Source organism: Panthera uncia, chromosome B4 (assembly GCF_023721935.1).
Source record: "Panthera uncia isolate 11264 chromosome B4, Puncia_PCG_1.0, whole genome shotgun sequence".
NCBI lineage: Eukaryota > Metazoa > Chordata > Mammalia > Carnivora > Felidae > Panthera > Panthera uncia.
Genome location: NC_064809.1, coordinates 17,245,831 through 17,264,901, shown reverse-complemented (window position 1 = coordinate 17,264,901; position 19,071 = coordinate 17,245,831). Strand labels below are relative to the sequence as shown.

At 36.1% G+C, this 19,071-nt stretch overlaps 1 protein-coding gene across 1 annotated transcript in view; it reads right to left on the bottom strand.

The window, feature by feature from the left end:
* The window catches only part of MALRD1 (MAM and LDL receptor class A domain containing 1), a 788,164-nt gene that overhangs the window by 749,696 nt on the left and 19,397 nt on the right, over positions 1-19,071 (bottom strand). Inside the window, exon 3 of the mRNA XM_049626634.1 lies at positions 4,635-4,775. Coding sequence (XP_049482591.1) covers positions 4,635-4,775 — 141 coding nt within the window. The remainder of the gene's footprint in view (positions 1-4,634; positions 4,776-19,071) is intronic.

Here is a 19,071-nt window from a genome sequence, read left to right as displayed (position 1 = left end):
TAAACCAAAGCGGCATATTTTTATGAGAACAGAAACTTGGAGGAAAGGATCAGAACAAGGTAGATTCCTTCGGGCTATGGCCTGAGGTTAGGCTGCAGTGGTAGCTGGAGTGTGAGCCTAAATTCTTTTTTTTTTTTAATTTTTTTAAATGTTTATTTATTTTTGAGAGTGAGAGACAGAGTGTGAGAGGGGGAGGGGCAGAGAGAGAGGGAGACATAGAATCGGAAGCAGGCTCCAGGCTCTGAGCTGTCCAGCACAGAGCTCAATGCAGGGCTTGAACTCAAGGACCGCGAGATTGTGACCTGAGCTGAAGTTGGACGGCCAACCGACTGAGCCACCCAGGCGCCCTGCAGCTAAAATCCTGATAGAAAGACTGTTCTCTTCTTGGCCAGAAGAATCAACCAAAGGAAGCTAGGACAGCCAGGTCCGCAATGAATAAAGGGAAGAATTCCGGGAAGAGGAGAGCCAGAAAAAGAGGTAGCCTGTGTTCTATGAAAAAACTATCCAAATCTCTGGCTAAAATTAAAACATGCATGTACAGGGAAGGTGTACTTCTAGTAAAGGTTAAAAGAACTGAATTGATATTTGAACTGCTGTGCACAACAAACAAAACATCTTCCATTGGAGGCTAAGCAAATTAACCAGCCACTTAAACTAAATTAGAAACACCTTAGAGAAAGATCTGGAAGTTCTCGTAAAACTGAACATACATCGACACAGCATTTCACTTCTATGTATTTACCCAAGAGATTTAAAAACAGAAAGACACAAAGACTTATATAGAAATGTTTATAGCAGTTTTCTTCATCATATTTCAAAACAGGAAAAAACCATACATGTCCTTCAATGGGAGAATGGATGAATAAATTCATATAATTGCATACTACCTAGCAATAAAAAAGGAAAGAACTCATGATACATGATACATGCTACAACATGGATGAATCTGAAGCATTAGGCTAAGTGAAGAAAACTTTGAACGAAGTGTGTATACTTTATGAGTTGATTTATATGAAGTTCCAGAACAGGCAAGACAAACCCACAGCAGAAGAAATTAAAACGGTGATTATCTTGGGAGTGGAGGATGGGAGCGAAGGTTGACTAGGAAGGTATATGAGGGAATTCTGTGGCGTGACGATAAGGCTCTACATTTTGTGAGGTGCTTAGGTTGCACAGGTGAGTGCCTTTGTCAGAACTTATCAAATAGTACACTTACGATTGTGTTTGCATATAATGTAAATATGACCTCAAAATTAAAAAAAAAACTGTAATGAATATTGAATTCTAGCACAGGGCAAACACACTTTTTCTTAAAGTGCCGAATAGTTCAGGCTTTGTGGACCATATGGTCTCTGTCACAACCACTCAACTCCAAAGTTATAGCACAAAAGCAGCCACAGTCACTTTGTAAATGAGTAGGAGGGCCTGGGTTGTGATAAAACTTTCTTCCGGGGTGTCTGGGTGTCTCTACTGATTCTTGGTTTCGGCACAAGTCATGATTTCACAGTTAGTGAGCTTGAGCCCCGAGTCGGGCTCCATGCTGACGGTGCAGAGGCTGCTTGGGATTCTCTCTCTCTCCCTCTCACAATAAATACATAAACTTTAAGAAAAAGGCTATAAAAAACCCACTTTATTTACAAAAACAGGCAAATGACCCACAGGCCATGTTTTGTTGACCGCTGTGTCTAGATACTCGTATACTTGGGGCAAAGTGATTCCTGCAACTTCTTTGGAATGCATTGAAAATATGATGGATTGATAAATGGAGAAATGGATTGGCAGATGGATAGATAGATATTTGATAAAACAAATAGAGTAATTTTAGATATATAACCTAAATTGTGGGTATATGGCTATTTATAGTAAAGTTTTCTGGAAACTTTTCATATGCTAGAAATAACTGTAATAAACTGGGATATGGGGCCATACAAATAAAAAATAAGTGGACATATAGACCCTGCTTATAGCTTACTAGGCAAAATAGAGTTAATATGGCCATGAATTAAGAAACACAGTGTAAACAAAACTTTCAAAGCTATTATATGCTACCCAGCAATCCCATATGATCAAAAAACTGCCCAGCAATGGGTCATTGCAGGTGCGGCCATAGAGAACAGGGGCACTGGCTGGCTCAGTCAGTTAAGCGACCAACTTTGGCTCAGGTCATGATCTCACCATTCATGAGTTTGAGCCCCGTATCAGGCTCTGTGCTGACAGCTCAGAGCCTGGAGATTCAGATTCTGTGTGTGTGTGTGTGTCTCATAAATAAATAAACATTAAAAAAAAAAAAACAACCTCATGTATCACCCTTAATATCACCTGAACTTCAGAATTATTTAAAACTCTATATTCTGATAAGTTCCAAGAAAAACTCATATTTAATTCTTTTTTTAATTAAAGTTTTACCATTGTTGAAAAGATGTATTTGAATTTTTGTAGTGATACCATTTCATCTAAATGTGATGCTATATACTTTTTTAAATCAATATTATGTTTTAATCACTGTGCCCTGAGCTTTAGTAGACTTCAAATATTGACACAGTGATGTTTTTAATGTTCTGATAGATTTTCAAACTTAGCTCTGAAAACTTCTCAAGGCATTGATTACATGATGAAAAATATTATTTTGGAGCACTACCAAATTATTTCAAGAGTAAATTAATCAAAAATTTTATTAATACTCATGAAATAAGGATTTTTGAATGAAGACATGATTCCAACAAGATTATTTTTCTATAAACATCTTCAAATAGCTAATATCTAAAGGCAGAACATTTGCTTATTTAAAATTATATGTAGACAATATTCATATTTTAGCATTTAATTGTAGTTACAAGAGATGCATCACTATTATTAAAATCATCAGCCTTCAATAACTTTGCCAGGCAATATTTTGCCGCTTTTTCCTATGAGGCTTTTCTTATGATTATTCCCACTTTACAGACAAGGAAATTGAGACTACATAACTAGCAGTTTGACAGGCAGGGTTCAAACCCATCTAGCCTGACTCCAGAGCTCTGAACTCAGACCAAGTGATCTCACTACAATGGTGTCTGTCTATATAACATCACAATTTTGATGTGAATTGCCCCCATTTTATCTCTTGACTATCAAAAAAATCAGCATGAGAGAAGAGTAGGAAGAAAAACAAAGAAAAAGGGAGGAAATGGAGGAGGGAAGGAAAGAGGGAAGCCGGAAGCAGAATGACAGAGATCCTGGTTGTCTAACTCCCAAGATGAGGAGGCCCAAAAGAAGAATAGAACAAGAGCCATAGGCAACAAAAAGATAAAATATCAGATATTCTGTCCATGAAGAAGACTAGGATAAGTAAATGTATGCCGTGAAAAGTTTTTAAGTAAAAGAAAGAAGCAGCAGGGAGATTCTAAAGGAGAGATACACAGAATCAAACAACTGGCAAGGTATTGCAATGGCTAAAAATTGGGAACCAGATTCAATATCATCACCATCTAACATAACTGGATACGTAATAAAAATGTTATATATTGCAGTGAGTCATTGCTCCTGTTTGTGAAGTTGGTCCCTTGTTTGAATAAAATTGGCTTATTCCTAACAATTGTTAACAGTTATTTTTGAAAAAGTATTTTTGCCAAACAAAATAACAAAGCCAAGCAAAGTAACAAACTCCAGTTCACTTATATTGAAGTTAAAGTCAGGAACACCAAAATTATTCAGAAATGTACTAAATAGCAACTTTTTTTGAATATCAGATGTTTTATGGCAATTTTTACCAACAACATCCCATTTAGCTCTTATATCAACTACCTACAGACTAAGGATCATTGTTCCCCTCCTCAGAGCTGAGAAAAACACAGCTTAAAAAAGTAAATTGCTCAAGATCATATAGCTTGTAAATGATGGAGCCAGGATTCTAATTCCACATGTATAAGTATTCGTGGAATTGCATGTAAACATTTGTAAACATACATAAACGTTTCCAAAGAATTAATGCCTAATACCCAAAGATTGGCTTGCTTTAAATTATCTCTAGGGAAATACTCACATTTAAAATTTGATTGTGTTTATTTGAGAAAAGCATCACTTTTACAAAAAAATCACCAGCCTTCAATTAGTTATGCCAGGCAATATACGACCTCTTTTCATATCAAGTATAAGCCCATCAGATGAGGAAAGGCATACAGTTGATTTTTGTTCACTAAAATATCTTAATCACCTGGTACAAAATGGCGAATGAATGTGAAGTTGGTTAGTTATCAAATAAAGAAATGAATAATGTCTGGCCCCGGAGCCACCTTAAGGACTACTGAGCAGCCCATGGGAGCCGAAATCAGCGTAGCCAAGAGCAAAATAATATGATTAATTAATCTATGTAGCATTATCACATTAAATTTTACATTTTCCACGAAGAGTCAAAATAGCTAGAAAATCCCAAGGATTATTTAGATAGACCTTTAGGACCCCAGGAACCCAATTTTGAGAATCCAATGTGATATTTTATATAATAAACATCTTGAAAGTGGTTAAAGAATGCATAAAGTTAGACATTATAATAATTGATAAATACAATCACCCAATAATTGCTATATAAATAATCAACCACTTGACCAAAACAAAAAAAGAAGAAAAGAAAAAAGAAAGAAATTCGAAGCATTTACCAGACATATTACCACTGTGATCATTAAATGGAAGTGAGTGACCGGCCATCCCATTTCTCTTTGTCCAACCAGGTTGCAGACTCCGATCTTGTGTCATACTACAGAGCCCATTCTCAAAATCACATCTTTCATAATTGGAGCCTAATTGAGAGAGGAAAAAAATGAGCTTTCAGAACCCCATTTGGCTTAAGAAATCAGACAATAAGAGAAAAAAAAAAAAGCTTAGCCACAAATGGCAGAAGTAGATTAACATAAGGACTATTTTCCCCATTTTAAGTCTACTTTATTAATGTAGAGCTTTTTCTGCAGGTGACATTCCAATAAATCACCACACACAGAAGCCCGTGTGGTCAAACAGAAAGAAGGCCACTTAGGGTCAGAAGACTGAGGACCTAAGCTCGGTTTTGTCTCCTATTACCCGAGTGCTTTAGCTAAACCACTTAACCACAGCAAGCCCTTTTCTTCCCTTGTAAGATTAGAATAATGACATCCTGCCCTCTCTCGCTCAAATGATTGCTATGGGAATCTAATGACATAATTCATATAAAATACAACTCTTAGAACCATAAAATATGAGGAATTATGATTGTTATATCTTCAACTCCACCTTGATATGCCCCAGGCATATCAGAATTTCAGGAGTGGGCAGACCAAATCACCCAGGACTGAAACTCAAAGATCCATAGCTGTGATGCACTCCTGGAACTAAACAGAGCACCTTCCTGTTGCATATCATTGTTCTTGGAATTCTGGGTGCTTTTATCACAACAAAGGCGATTTCTGCCCCTTTTTGTATTTGTCCTGAGTTTAAGTGATCCAAGAGGCTTGGTAGAAGCTGAAGGGTTTGGACATTTGGTTGTTCACAATAACAATCAGGTAGGGCTTTATTTCATTATCCAACATCTGCAAAGGTCCCTCTCTAAAAAATAGATTATCTCAACCACAAATAGCCCCTGCTGGACTATACTTCTCAGCAACTGTGGAGATTTTCCTTTGACAAGTTTGTTCTTGCCCTGACTGGTTGCATTAGCCACTGTGGGAATAGATATGCTGGTTGATAGTTAGGCTGTGCTTGGCAACCCAGTCACGAAATCATAATTTGACTTAAGCTCCTTACGGGCACAATATTATATAATAATAATAGATCTGGTGCATGTTCTTGAGATCATACAGGAGTACTCAAAGCTGATTTAGAAATATCACTTAATGACATTAAGTAAACGTGCTTTCTTACCGGTGGTCTATTTCATTTATTTTACGCCTAGATCCCTTATTTTGAAAAATTTCATGGTCCAGCTATATTCTGTAATAACAGGAATCTTAATAGCTACAATTTATCAAGAACAAACAATAGTTTGTTCTGTGCTAGGCATTCTATTTGCAGTAGTTTATTTATTCCTTACATCAACCTTATGAAGGAGGCATTTTCTTCGATTTTAAAAAGTGAGGAAACTTGGGCCATGTGTCGTTACAAGGCATAAAGTAGCTCGCCCGAGACAGACTAGCTAGTGAGCGCTGGCACTAACATTAGAACCCAGGTCTTTCTGACCTCAGAACATGAGTTCTTAAAGCTCATCTTCTGAGGCCTAATTATTAGTCCGCTGTTCTATTTTTATCAAAAGCCTACAAAGTTCTATGAGAATTTCTAGTCGGCCTGAGGGAACCAGTATTTCCAGACAGAATTGATGTCATCCCATCCAAAAGCTAAGAAATTTGATTAGTCTATGAATCATACCATGGCTAAATTTACAATTGCCATAAGGCCTTTGAAATATTTAAAATATCCGGAATACGCCAATTATTACCTCATGGACCTCTCATAACCCAGAGAATCTGATTGAACAAAAAAGGAACTAAACTATATAATTATTTGTATAAATGTGTGCGTGTCATTCAATGAACTATGCATGTATCTGCATTAGTATATTTTCAAATTTCCTGTAGTTCCCAGCAATTTTTACAACAATCTATTTGTGATTCTAAAGTATTCTAAACTGTTTTTATCACCAGGTTTCAGCAATTGTGTGTATAAAATGTACATACATTCTCACGTAAGTGTCAGACATTTTTTAAATACCAAGAAACTACTTTGCATTACAATTACTTCGTTGATGTCTATTTGCAATGTCTTTTGTTCTTTTTAACACATAAAGGTTATGATAATGATTTCTGGAAGTGTTAAAACTAGAAAAATAGCTAAATAGAACATTTTTCCTTTGGAATAGTCTCAACAGGGGTTCTTTTTGTTATAAAATAAATCTAATGAGCACACACTTTCAAGTAATTCTTATAAAAATCACAAACTCCTAATAACCACTGGATTATTCAAAAATTGCATCCGAAAATTTTCAATTTATTTTCCCCCAACAGAGAATTGTATATTTTAAACCGTTTGAACAATGTTTCTTGAATTGTAGCTGATTTGCCTTTTTATTCCATATGCCACACATCTACATTCAAGTCTGAAACTATTTGTTAAAATCTGCCTACATAGAGATTTTTGCCTCCACAGCCATCACTAAATGGTGTTGAGTAAGGCCACAGTTGGACAGGATATGGAACAATAACGAGCAGTGTGCAAGAACTTATCAGTAGAATCCATGTTCCTGGGCTATTTGAGTGCGTGGAACTCATCATTTTTCCAATTTTGTGATCTCAAAGGTCAGACATGCTGTAGTCAAAGAAGGAGACTGTCTCCATGTTGTGATCTGAGGGTGCTTAGAAGGCCCAATAATCCCCTGAATTGTCTTCCACAGTGCCAGATTCGCATTAAAAATTCGCTGAAGTGTTCCTCAGAATCAATCACTGACACCATCACAGGAAGAAAAATATTAACATATTCCTCAGTGATAGTTGACGTAGGGCACTTTTCTGAGAAAATGTGAAGGAACAGAATAAACTTTTAACAGTGGTAATGGTGAAGAAATTGGTACAGACCTCAGGATTGGGTATATCATCACAATATAAAGTTCTTAGAAGACGGAAAATATCAGAATTAGGAAAAATCTAGAAAGGGAGAGGTAGAAGAAACTAAAAGCAAACCACTTATTTCACAGTTTTGCTTGGGCCTATATTAATAGTGCACATCTCTCTTCCTCCTAAAAGGTCTACGAGGCACAATTGTAGTCTTAATGATGAGTCCTGCTCTTTTCTGAAAAAGTGTGGCAAAATACACAACACAAAATGTACCTTTCAACCATTTTTAAGTGTACTGGTCCATGGTACTAAATACATTCACATTGCTATGCAACCATTGCCACCATCCAACCCCAGAGTCTTTTTTTTGTTCCAGCTGAAACTCCATACCCAATAACACTAACTTCCCATTATCTCCTTCCTGACCCCACCACTCTACTGGCACCCACCATACAGTATACAGTATATAGTATAGTATTGTTGTATCATGTAATAATTCTGCTTTTAATTATCTGCCATTTCGCAGAAAAGCTAAAAGATTTTGCATTCCCACCACATTGCACAAGCGTTCCAATATCTCAACATCTTTGCCAACACTTGTTATTTCCTGGGGGTTTGTTTGCTTATAATAGCCATTCTAATGGGTATGAGCTGATAATCTCATTTTTACTTTGATTTGCTTTTCCCTAGTGACCAGCGATGTTGAACTTTTCATGTGCTTACTCACATTTGTATATTGTCTTTGGAGAAATATCTGTTCAAATCTGTGTTCATTTTTAAATGAGGTTGTTTTGGGGTGCCTGGATGGCTCAGTCGGTTAAGCGTCTGACTACAGCTCAGGTCATGACCTCACAGTTCGTGGGTGTGAGCCCTGAGTTGGGGTCTGTGCTGACAGCTCAGAGCCTGGAGCCTGCTTCAGATTCTGTGTCTCCCTCTCTCTCTGCCCCTCCCCTCCTCGCACTCTGTCTCTCTCAAGAATAAATAAACATTAAAAAATTAAATCAGGTTGTTTGTAGTTGTTGTGAGAGTTCTTTATGTATTCTGCATATCAACTTCATATCAGATATATGACTTGCAAATATTTTTTTTCTGATTCCATGGATTGCCTGTCATTCTGCTGGTGTCCTTGGATACACAAAAGTTTTTCATTTTGATGAACTCTAATTTATCCAGTTGGTTTTTTTTTTTTTGGTACCTATGATTTTGGCGTCATATCCAAGAAATCATTGCCAAATCCAATATTGTGAAGCTTTTCCCATGTTTTCTTCTAAGAGTTTTATACTTACAGTTCTTACATTTAGGTTTTCAACCCATTTTGAGTTAATTTTGTATACAGTGTAAGGTAGGGACCCAACTTTAATTTTTTTTTTTTTTTTTTTTGCATGGAGATATACAGTTTTTACAACACTATTTATTCAAACGGCTGTTCTTTCTCTACTGAATGGTCTTGGCTCCCTTGTCAAAAATCATTTGAGCACATATGAAAGCTTATTTATGGGCTCACTATTCTATTCCATTGGCTTATGTGTCTGTTTTTATGCCAACACTACACTCTTATAACTACTGTAGCTTTGTAACAAGTTTTGACATCAGGAAGTATAAGGGCCATAGCTTGGTTTTTTTTTTCAAAATCGTTTTGGTCATTTGGGGTCCCCTGAGATTCCATATGCATTCGAGAATGGATTTTACTATTTCCACAAAAAATATTCTCTGGATTTTGATAGGAATTACACCGAATCTGTACATCACTTTGGATGATACTGACATCTAAAAAAATATTGATTCTTCCAATCTGTGAACATGAGATGTCTTTCCATTTATTTGTTTCTTCTTTAATTTCTTTTAGCAATAATTTTTAGTTTTCTATGCACATGTCTTTTGCCTCCTTGGTTATGTTTTATTTTGTAGAGGAAGAAGAAATGTATTTTTGTTGAAGTATCACTTACATACAATATTATATGAGTTTCAGGTGTACAACATAGTGATTCAATATGTATACACCTTGCAAAATGATCACCACAAAAGTCTAGTTGCCATCTGTCACTGTACAAAATTTTTACATTATTGTTTTACATATTCTCTATGCTATACATTACATCCCCATGTCTTCTTTATTTTATAACTGGAAGACTGTACCTTTTAATCCCCTTCACATATTTTCCTCTATCTCCTCGTCCCTCTCCCCTCTGGCAACCATCCGTTTGTTGTCTATATCTATGAGTCTGTTTCTGTTCTATTCTGTTTATTCACTTGTTTTGCCCTTTAGACTCCACATACAAGTAAAATCATATGGCATTTGTCTTTCTCTGCCTAGCTTATGTCACTTAGCATAATACCCTTTAGGTCTATCCATGTCATCACAAATGGCAAGATTTCATTCTTTTTTATGGCTAAGTAATATTTCATTATATACCACATCTTTTTATCCATTCATCTATTGCTTGCTACAAGTGGCTTCCATATCTCGGCTATTTTAAATTATGCTATGATGAACACAGCAGTGCATATATATTTTCAAATTAGTGTTTTCACCTTCTTCAGATAACTACCTAGAAATGGAGTTTTGGGATCGCATGATAGTTCTATTTTTAGCTTTTTGAGGAACTTCCACACTGTTTTCCACAGTGACCATACCAATTGACATTCTCACCAACAGTGCAGAAGGATTCCCTTTTCTACACATCCTCACCAACATTTGTTACTTATTGTCTTTTGATAATGGCCATTCTGACAGGTGTGAGACAGTGTCTCCTTGTTTTGATTAGCATTTCCCTGACAATTAGTGATGTTGAGCTTCTTTTCATGTACCTGTTGGCCAAATCTATGTCTTGTTTGGAAAAATGTCTGTTCAGAACCTTTGCCCATTTCTTTTAAAAAAAACGTTTAATGTTTATTTCATTTTTGAGAGAGAGAGACAGAGCGTGGGCAGGGGAAGGGCAGAGAGAGAGAAGAAGACACAGAATCTGAAGCAGGCTCCAGGCTCCGAGCTGTCAGCAGAGGCCAACATGGGGCTCAAACCTGCGAACCGTGGGATCACGACCTGAGGCAAAGTTGGACACTTAACGGACTGAGCCACCCAGGCACCTCTGCCCATTTCTTAACTGAACTGTTTTTGTTTCTTGATATTGTGTTGTATGAATTCTTCATATATTTTGAATGTTAACTCCATATCAGATATATCATTTGAGAATACCTTCCCCCATTCAGAGGTTGTCCTTTCATTATGTTGATGGCTTCCTTCACTGTGCAAAAGTTTTTTAGTTTGATGTCAACCCATTTGTTTATTTTTGTTTTTGTTGTCCTTGCCGGAGGAGACAGATCAAAAAAAATATTTATAAGACATGTCTAAGATCTTACTGCCTATGTTTTCTTCCGGGAGTTTTATGGTTATGGGTCTTACATTTAAACATTTAATCCATTTTTAGTTCATTTGCTTATATGGTGTAAGAGAGAGGTCCATTTCCATTATTTTGTATGCTGCAACCCAATTTTCCCAACACCATCTATTGAAGATATCTTTTCTTCATTGTATATACTTGTCTTTTTTTATATACATTAAGTGACCATATAAGTGTACATTTATTTCTGGGTGCTCTATTCTGTTCCAATGATTTATGTGTCTGATTTGTGTGTGTGTGTGTGTGTGTGTGTGTGTGTGCGTGAGTACCATTGTGTTTTGATTGTAATAGGAGTGTAGTATAGTTTAAAATCTGGGAGCATGATACCTCCAGCTTTGTTCTTCTTTCTCAAGACTGCTTTGGCTATTTGGGTTTTTCTATGGCTCCCCACAAATTTTAGGATTATTTGTTCTAGTTCTGTAAAAAAAAAACTGCCATTGATATTTTGATAAGGATTGCATTGAATCTGTAAATTGTTTTAGGTAGTATGGACATTTTAACAATGTTAATTCTTCTAATCCATGAGTATAATATATCATTCTACTTATTTGTGTCACCTTCAATTTCTTCATCAATGTCTTGTGGTTTTCAGAGAAGGTCTTCCAACATCTTGGGTAAAGTTATTTATCTAAGTATTTTATTCTTTTTGATGCAATTGTAAATTGCACTGTTTTCTTAATTTCTCTTTCTGATAGTCTGCTATTAGTTTGTAGAAACTAATTTCTGTATATTAATTTTGTACCCTACAATTTTACTGAATTCATTTAGTAGGTATAATAGTTCCTTTGGTGGAGTCTTTATGATTTTCTATATGCAGCATCATGTCATCTGCAAAGAGTAACAATCTTAGTTCTTGGATGCCTTGTATTTCTTTTTCTTGCCTAATTGCTATGGCTAGCACTTCGAGCACTATTCTGAATAAAAGTGGCAAGAGTGGACATCTTTGTCTTAGAGGAAAAGCTTTCCTGCTTTTAGAAGAAAAGTTTTCAGTTTTTCCCCCATTGAGTATGATGTTAGTATGGGTTCATCACATACAGCCTTTACTATGTTGACATACAATCCCGCTATAACCATTTGGTTAAGAGTTTTTATCATAAATGGATGTTGAATTTATGTTGAAAAAAAGCCAAGTGCTTTTTTTTTTTCATCTATTGAGGTGGTTCCTAAGTATTTTATTCCATTTGATGCTACTGTAAATGGAATTGTTTTCTTAATCTCTTTTTCAGATTGGTCATTGTTAGTATATAGAAACACAACTGGTTTTTGTGTATTGATTTTGTATCTTGCAATTTTGCTAAATTTGTTTATTTGTTCTAACAGGTTTGTTTAAAATAACCTTTGAGTTATCTACATTAAGATCACATTTTCTGTGAAGAGATGATTTTACTTGTTCATTTCCAATTTGAATACTTTTCTTGTCTAAATGCTCTGACTGGGACTTTCAGTAGTACACTGATAGAAGAGATGAAAGATGGCATCTTCGCTTTGTTCCAGATCTTAGAGGAAATGCTTTCAGTCTTTCAACATTGAGTATGATGTTAGCTGTGGGTTTCTCATATATAAACTTTGTGTTGAGGTAATTTCCTTCTATTCCAAGTTTGTTAAGTGTCTTTAACTCCTTCCCCGTTTGAGCAAAGCTCTGGATTACATAGCCAAAAAATTTTACATGCCACTTATTTTACTATTTAGAGAATTATTTCCTTCATGTAGATAACATATTAAAACATTGTCCACAAAAATTATCTCCCTCACTCTCATTTAACATAAAAATCAATGGCCAGTTCCTACAAGGGATGAGAGGAATCTAAGATCTTCGAATTAAATAAAAGTAAAATTTAATTATTCTGAAAAGTAAATTTCAGTGAGTTTGCTCTTATTTGGCCTCATAAATTGAAAATATTAATTAATCTTTATAAGGAAATATTTATCTTTCACACTGAATTAATTTTAATATTTTCATTGAGACAGAAACAGGAAAAATCCTAACTCACAAAGGTACACGATGGCAAATGGAATTAGCACTTTCAGAGCTCACACCAGAATTATCCAATATTATTTTGGTTAGATTCTTGTCATATAATCACCTTTATTCTCAAGTCATTGAGACTGTCTTTGATAAGAATTGAGTCATTGACAGTATCAAGACAATGAGAAAAGGATACCCAAACCATGTTTAAACTTTAACATTGTTTCAGGATTAGTAAACTTCAAAGAAATTCAAAGGAATGTTTGTGAGTGCCTGGTGATTTCTGTAGAAATATTGACAGGGCATGGCATTAACTCCAGGCTACAGCAGTATTCACTAGAGTATTATAAATGTCGCATAGCTGTTTACATATAATTTTCTATTCCAGAGTAGTAGCTTAGCCAAAGCGTCTTATGGCTTTTCAGTAGTATCTATAATGGTGAATACAGGGACTCTAATAGGAAGTTATATCATCTTGCGTGAAGGAACTTTGCATGACATAAACTAATTTGGGAACAAATAAACTCCTGTCATGTTTTTTCCTTCCCTAAATAGGTTTTCAATTTCTTTCAAAATAAGCAAAATTTTTCTTCCAAATCCAACCAAGCATTTCAAGAGTTATGCATTCACTTGAAAGTCACAATTATTTCTGGGTAGTAAAGAACATTATATTTTATTCCCATCTTTTATGGAAACTTATTTAAAAAGTTGTGATTCAAGGTTATTGCCTTCATAAATTTGGTAACTTTAAAAACAGAATGCAAAGCTTTTCTCAGGATTCCTAGCCAAGCCTTTAGTGTCAACATGCACGTGTAGAAATGGTGTTTTTTGACAGAGAAGCTACGTAGGATGACAAGAATTGCAGAAGTTCTGACTATGTATATATTTTGGCTTCAGAAGATATTTTGCTTGTGGAAAAAACAGTCTTCTATTTGGTGTCACCAGGTGTCTTTGAAAATTTTTAAGGGAACTGGGACACCTGGGTGGCTCAGTTGGTTGGGTGTCCGACTTCAGCTCAGGTCATGATCTCACAGTTCATGAGTTCGAGTCTTCTGTCAGGCTCTGTGTTGACAGCTCAGAGCCCAGAGCTTGCTTCTGATTCTGTGTCTCCCTCTCTCACTCTGCACCTCCCCCACTCATGCTCTCTCTCCATCTTTCAAAAATGAATAAACGTTAAAAAAAAAAAAACAAAGAAAATGTTTAAGGGAACTCATAAACCAAATGTCTTTCTTGGACAAAGTCAATTTGCACACTTGGGTTTGCAGAACAAGCAGGGACTGCATTCTGAGACCGAGTAGTTTCATCCAATCCCACGATGAAAGAAAACAGTGCAGCAGATAAATCCAACCAGTTAGCAAACCAGTAATTAGCCAGTCTAATATTTATGGACTCTATGTGCCAATCAGTCTTCTAGGAAATGGGGTGAGCGAGGCAAATTTCCTGTCCTTATGAAGTTAATATTTTGCTTTTCCATGACCTCCTTCAAAATATTAATGAAACTGTTGGCAGCTCTGGAAGGCTCACACCCATGTCGGCAAAGACTGGAGCCTTCGAAGATTTGGGGTGCTTTCGTAAAGGTCTTATGAATCTAAAACCTACAACCCTCTTGGGTCATCTTAAGGACTAGAATTCTAGAATGAGGACCTGTTCCCATCTGAAACCAAATCAGAATATTGTATCTTAACCCCACTCCCCCACACCCAAAATGAGTATTTCTCTGGGCTTACCTAAAAATTCAGACACAAATTCCAACTTTTGGAATATGAAGATAATTCTTCATAGTCTCACTATTTGCTCCCCAGTGGAGCCCAATGCTGTGACTGTGTATTTTGGTGAATTCCACAGTTATGCCTGTGATGCCCAGGCAGAAGAAAAATTGAAAAAGCAGTAAATTGGAATATATAAAATAACAGTTTCAGTATATCAAAGTGTTACAAATAAAATGAAAGAGGAACAATGCTTTCAATGTGTTTGACAAATAGTTCTCTTTCAGGTAAATATATCAAATGAAAGATGTGGTCTCTCATGGAAATATGGGTAAAAGTTGAAAAGGCAACTTACAAAACTTTCAGAAAGGGAAACAACCACACATGATGAAGTGATCAACTTCACTGGCAATCATAAGTCACAGTTGAGTTTTGAGGGAAAAAAGAGATAGGAGAAAGAGACTAAAGGAATTCTGATCAGCATCATGTCACCTACATGTCTAATATGACTTTGCTTCACTTCTATAATAAGCACAATAGAGCAGCTAACAGAAAGCTATTTATTATTTGTAAAATGCCATTTTATTTTCATTTTAAAAACAATATATGCCATTTTAGAAAAGTTGACATATAAATATGCACAAAAAGTCACTAATAATTCCAACACATAGCCATTATTCTGTCTAGTGCTTTTTAAAGTTTACTTATTTATTTGAGAGAGAGAGAGAGAGAGAGAGAGAGAGAGAGATAGTGAGAGCAGAGTTACGGCAGAGACGAGGGAGAGAGAGAATCCCAAGCAGGTTCCACACTGTCTGTGCAGAACTGTACTAGGGGCTCAATCTCACAAACTGTGAGATCATAACCTGAACTGAAATCAAGAACCAAATGCTATTTGACAAAATTCAGCATCCTTTCTTAATAAAAACCCTTGAGAAAGTCGGGATAGAAGGAACATAACTAAACATCATAAAAGCCATTTATGAAAAGCACACAGCAAATATCATCCTCAATGGGGAAAAACTGAGAGCTTTCCCATTGAGATCAGGAATACGACAGGGATGTCCACTCTCACCGCTGTTGTTTAACACAGTGTTGGAAATCCTGGCATCAACAATCAGACAACAAAAGGAAATCAAAGGCATCAAAATGGGAAAAGATGGAGTCAAGCTTTCACTTTTTGCAGATGACATGATATTATACATGGAAAATCCGATAGACTCCACCAAAAGGCTGCTAGAACTGATACATGAATTCAGCAAAGTCGCAGGATACAAAATCAATGTACAGAAATCAGTTGCATTCTTATACACTAATAATGAAGCAACAGAAAGACAAATGAAGAAACTGATCCCATTCACAATTGCACCAAGAAGCATAAAATACCTAGGAATAAATCTAACCAAAGATGTAAAAGATCTGTATGCTGAAAACTATAGAAAGCTTATGCAGGTAATTGAAGAAGATATAAAGAAATGGAAAAACATTCCGTGCTCATGGGTTGGAAGAATAAATATTGTCAAAATGTCAATACTACCCAAAGCTATCTACACATTCAATGCAATCCCAATCAAAATTGCACCAGCATTCTTCTCGAAGCTAGAACAAGCAATCCTAAAATTCATATGGAACCACAAAAGGCCCCGAATAGCCAAAGTAATTTTGAAGAAGAAGACCAAAGCAGGAGGCATCACAATCCCAGACTTTAGCCTCTACTACAAAGCTGTCATCATCAAGACAGCATGGTATTGGCACAAAAACAGACACATAGACCAATGGAATAGAATAGAGACTCCAGAATTGGACCCACAAAAGTATGGCCAACTCATCTTTGACAAAGCAGGAAAGAACATCCAATGGAAAAAAGACAGTCTCTTTAACAAATGGTGCTGGGAGAACTGGACAGCAACATGCAGAAGAATGAAACTAGATCACTTTCTTACACCATTCACAAAAATAAACTCAAAATGGATAAAGGACCTGAATGTGAGACAGGAAACCATCAAAACCCTAGAGGAGAAAGCAGGAAAAGACCTCTCTGACCTCAGCCACAGAAATTTCTTACTTGACACATCCCCAAAGGCAAGGGAATTAAAAGCAAAAATGAACTATTGGGACCTCATGAAGATAAAAAGCTTCTGCACGGCAAAGGAAACAACCAACAAAACTAAAAGGCAACCGACGGAATGGGAAAAGATATTTGCAAATGACGTATCAGACAAAGAGCTAGTATCCAAAATCTATAAAGAGCTCACCAAACTCCACACCCAAAAAACAAATAATCCAGTGAAGAAATGGGCAGAAAACATGACTAGACACTTCTCTAAAGAAGACATCCGGATGGCCAACAGGCACATGAAAAGACGCTCAGTGTCGCTCCTCATCAGGGAAATACAAATCAAAACCACACTCAGATATCACCTCACGCCAGTCAGAGTGGCCAAAATGAACAAATCAGGAGACTACAGATGCTGGAGAGGATGTGGAGAAACGGGAACCCTCTTGCACTGTTGGTGGGAATGCAAATTGGTGCAGCCACTCTGGAAAGCAGTGTGGAGGTTCCTCAAAAAATTAAAAATAGACCTACCCTATGACCCAGCAATAGCACTGCTAGGAATTTACCCAAGGGATACAGGAGTACTGATGCGTAGGGGCACTTGTACCCCAATGTTTATAGCAGCACTCTCAACAATAGCCAAATTGTGGAAAAAGCCTAAATGTCCATCAACTGATGAATGGATAAAAAAAATTGTGGTTTATATACACAATGGAGTACTACGTGGCAATGGGAAAGAATGAAATATGGCCTTTTGTAGCAACGTGGATGGAACTGGAGAGTGTGATGCTAAGTGAAATAAGCCATACAGAGAAAGACTGATACCATATGGTTTCACTCTTATGTGGATCCTGAGAAACTTAACAGAAACCCATGGGGGAGGGGAAGGAAAAAAAAAAAAAAGAGGATAGAGTGGGAGAGAGCCAAAGCATAAGAGACTGTTAAAAACTGAGAACTGAGGGCTGATGGGGGGTGGGAGGGAGGGGAGGGGATGTAATGGGCATTGAAGAGGGCATCTTTTGGGATGAGCACTGGGTGTTGTATGGAAACCAATATGACAATAAATTTAATATATTAAAAACAAAAAATAATAAATAAAATATAAATAAATAAATAAATAAATAAATGAAAAGAATCAAATGTTAAACTGACTGTCCCACCAGGTGCGCCTATCCTATCTAATATTTTATAGGCAATGCCATACTATATTTTTAAGTGTATGTATTGATCAGTAATGGTAATTTTTCCTTTGACAATATATCATGAGCTTTTCCCCATTTTTAAGTAGTATTGAAAATTGATAGATGGCACGCAGATGTCCAAAGTATAGATGTATCCGAACTTCTTTAAGCATTAACCTAATATTATGAAATTACATTATTTGCAATTTTCAGCATTTTTTTTAGATGTATGTTTATCTTTGAGAGAGAGCACACACGCTCTCAAACGGAGGAGGGGCAGAGAGCAAGAGAACCCAGAGAATTTGAAGCATGCTCCTCACTGTCAGCACAAAGCCCAACATGGGGTTCCAACCCACAAACCATGAGATCATGACTTCAGCCGAAGTCAAATGCTCAACCACTGAGCCATCCGGGTGCCCCACCCACCATCTTAAATAATGCTGTGATGACACCTTTGACATGAACTCTTTCTAAATGCTTTCTTGGAATGAATTCCTATATGTGAAATTACTAGTCAAAGGGTATGAACCCTTTAAACATCTTATTCATATTTCAAAGACACTATCAAAAATGTAAGAGTTTGTACTACTCCTGCTGACAGTATATAAAAATTCTCATGTTCTCATACCCTTCACAAACATGGACATTCCTTTTTGTAATTTATGTTTAATTAATTTTTAAAATATTGGGAGCTTTTGGTTTTCGACTGTGACATATGATTGACAGTGAAGTTGATCATAGGTGGTTGTTTCCCTTTCTGTAAGTTTTCCAAGTTGCCTTTTCAGGACTTTTACCCATATTTCTATCAGAGAATGCATCTTTCATTTGACATATTTACCTGGAAGAGAACTATTTGTCAAATACATTGAAAACATTGTTCTTCTTTCATTTTATTTACAATGCTTTTGATACACTGAAATTGTTATTTTACATTTTATATATTCTGATTTACTGATTTTTGTACTTTCTTCTTTACATGTAAAGCATAAAAAGGCCCTTCCTCATCTGAATATTTATACAATGTCAATATTCAACAAATATATTTTGAGGATTTATTATACCTCAAAGCAAAAGAGAAACTTTTCCTGACTTCAAAACTTACCATCAAGAACAATAAAGACTACGGCTTTACTTTTCACATTTAACACTTTACCTTTTGGAAGTCTTGATATGTGGAGTAAATAAGAAATTTATTCCATGAAATTGCCTCATATTCA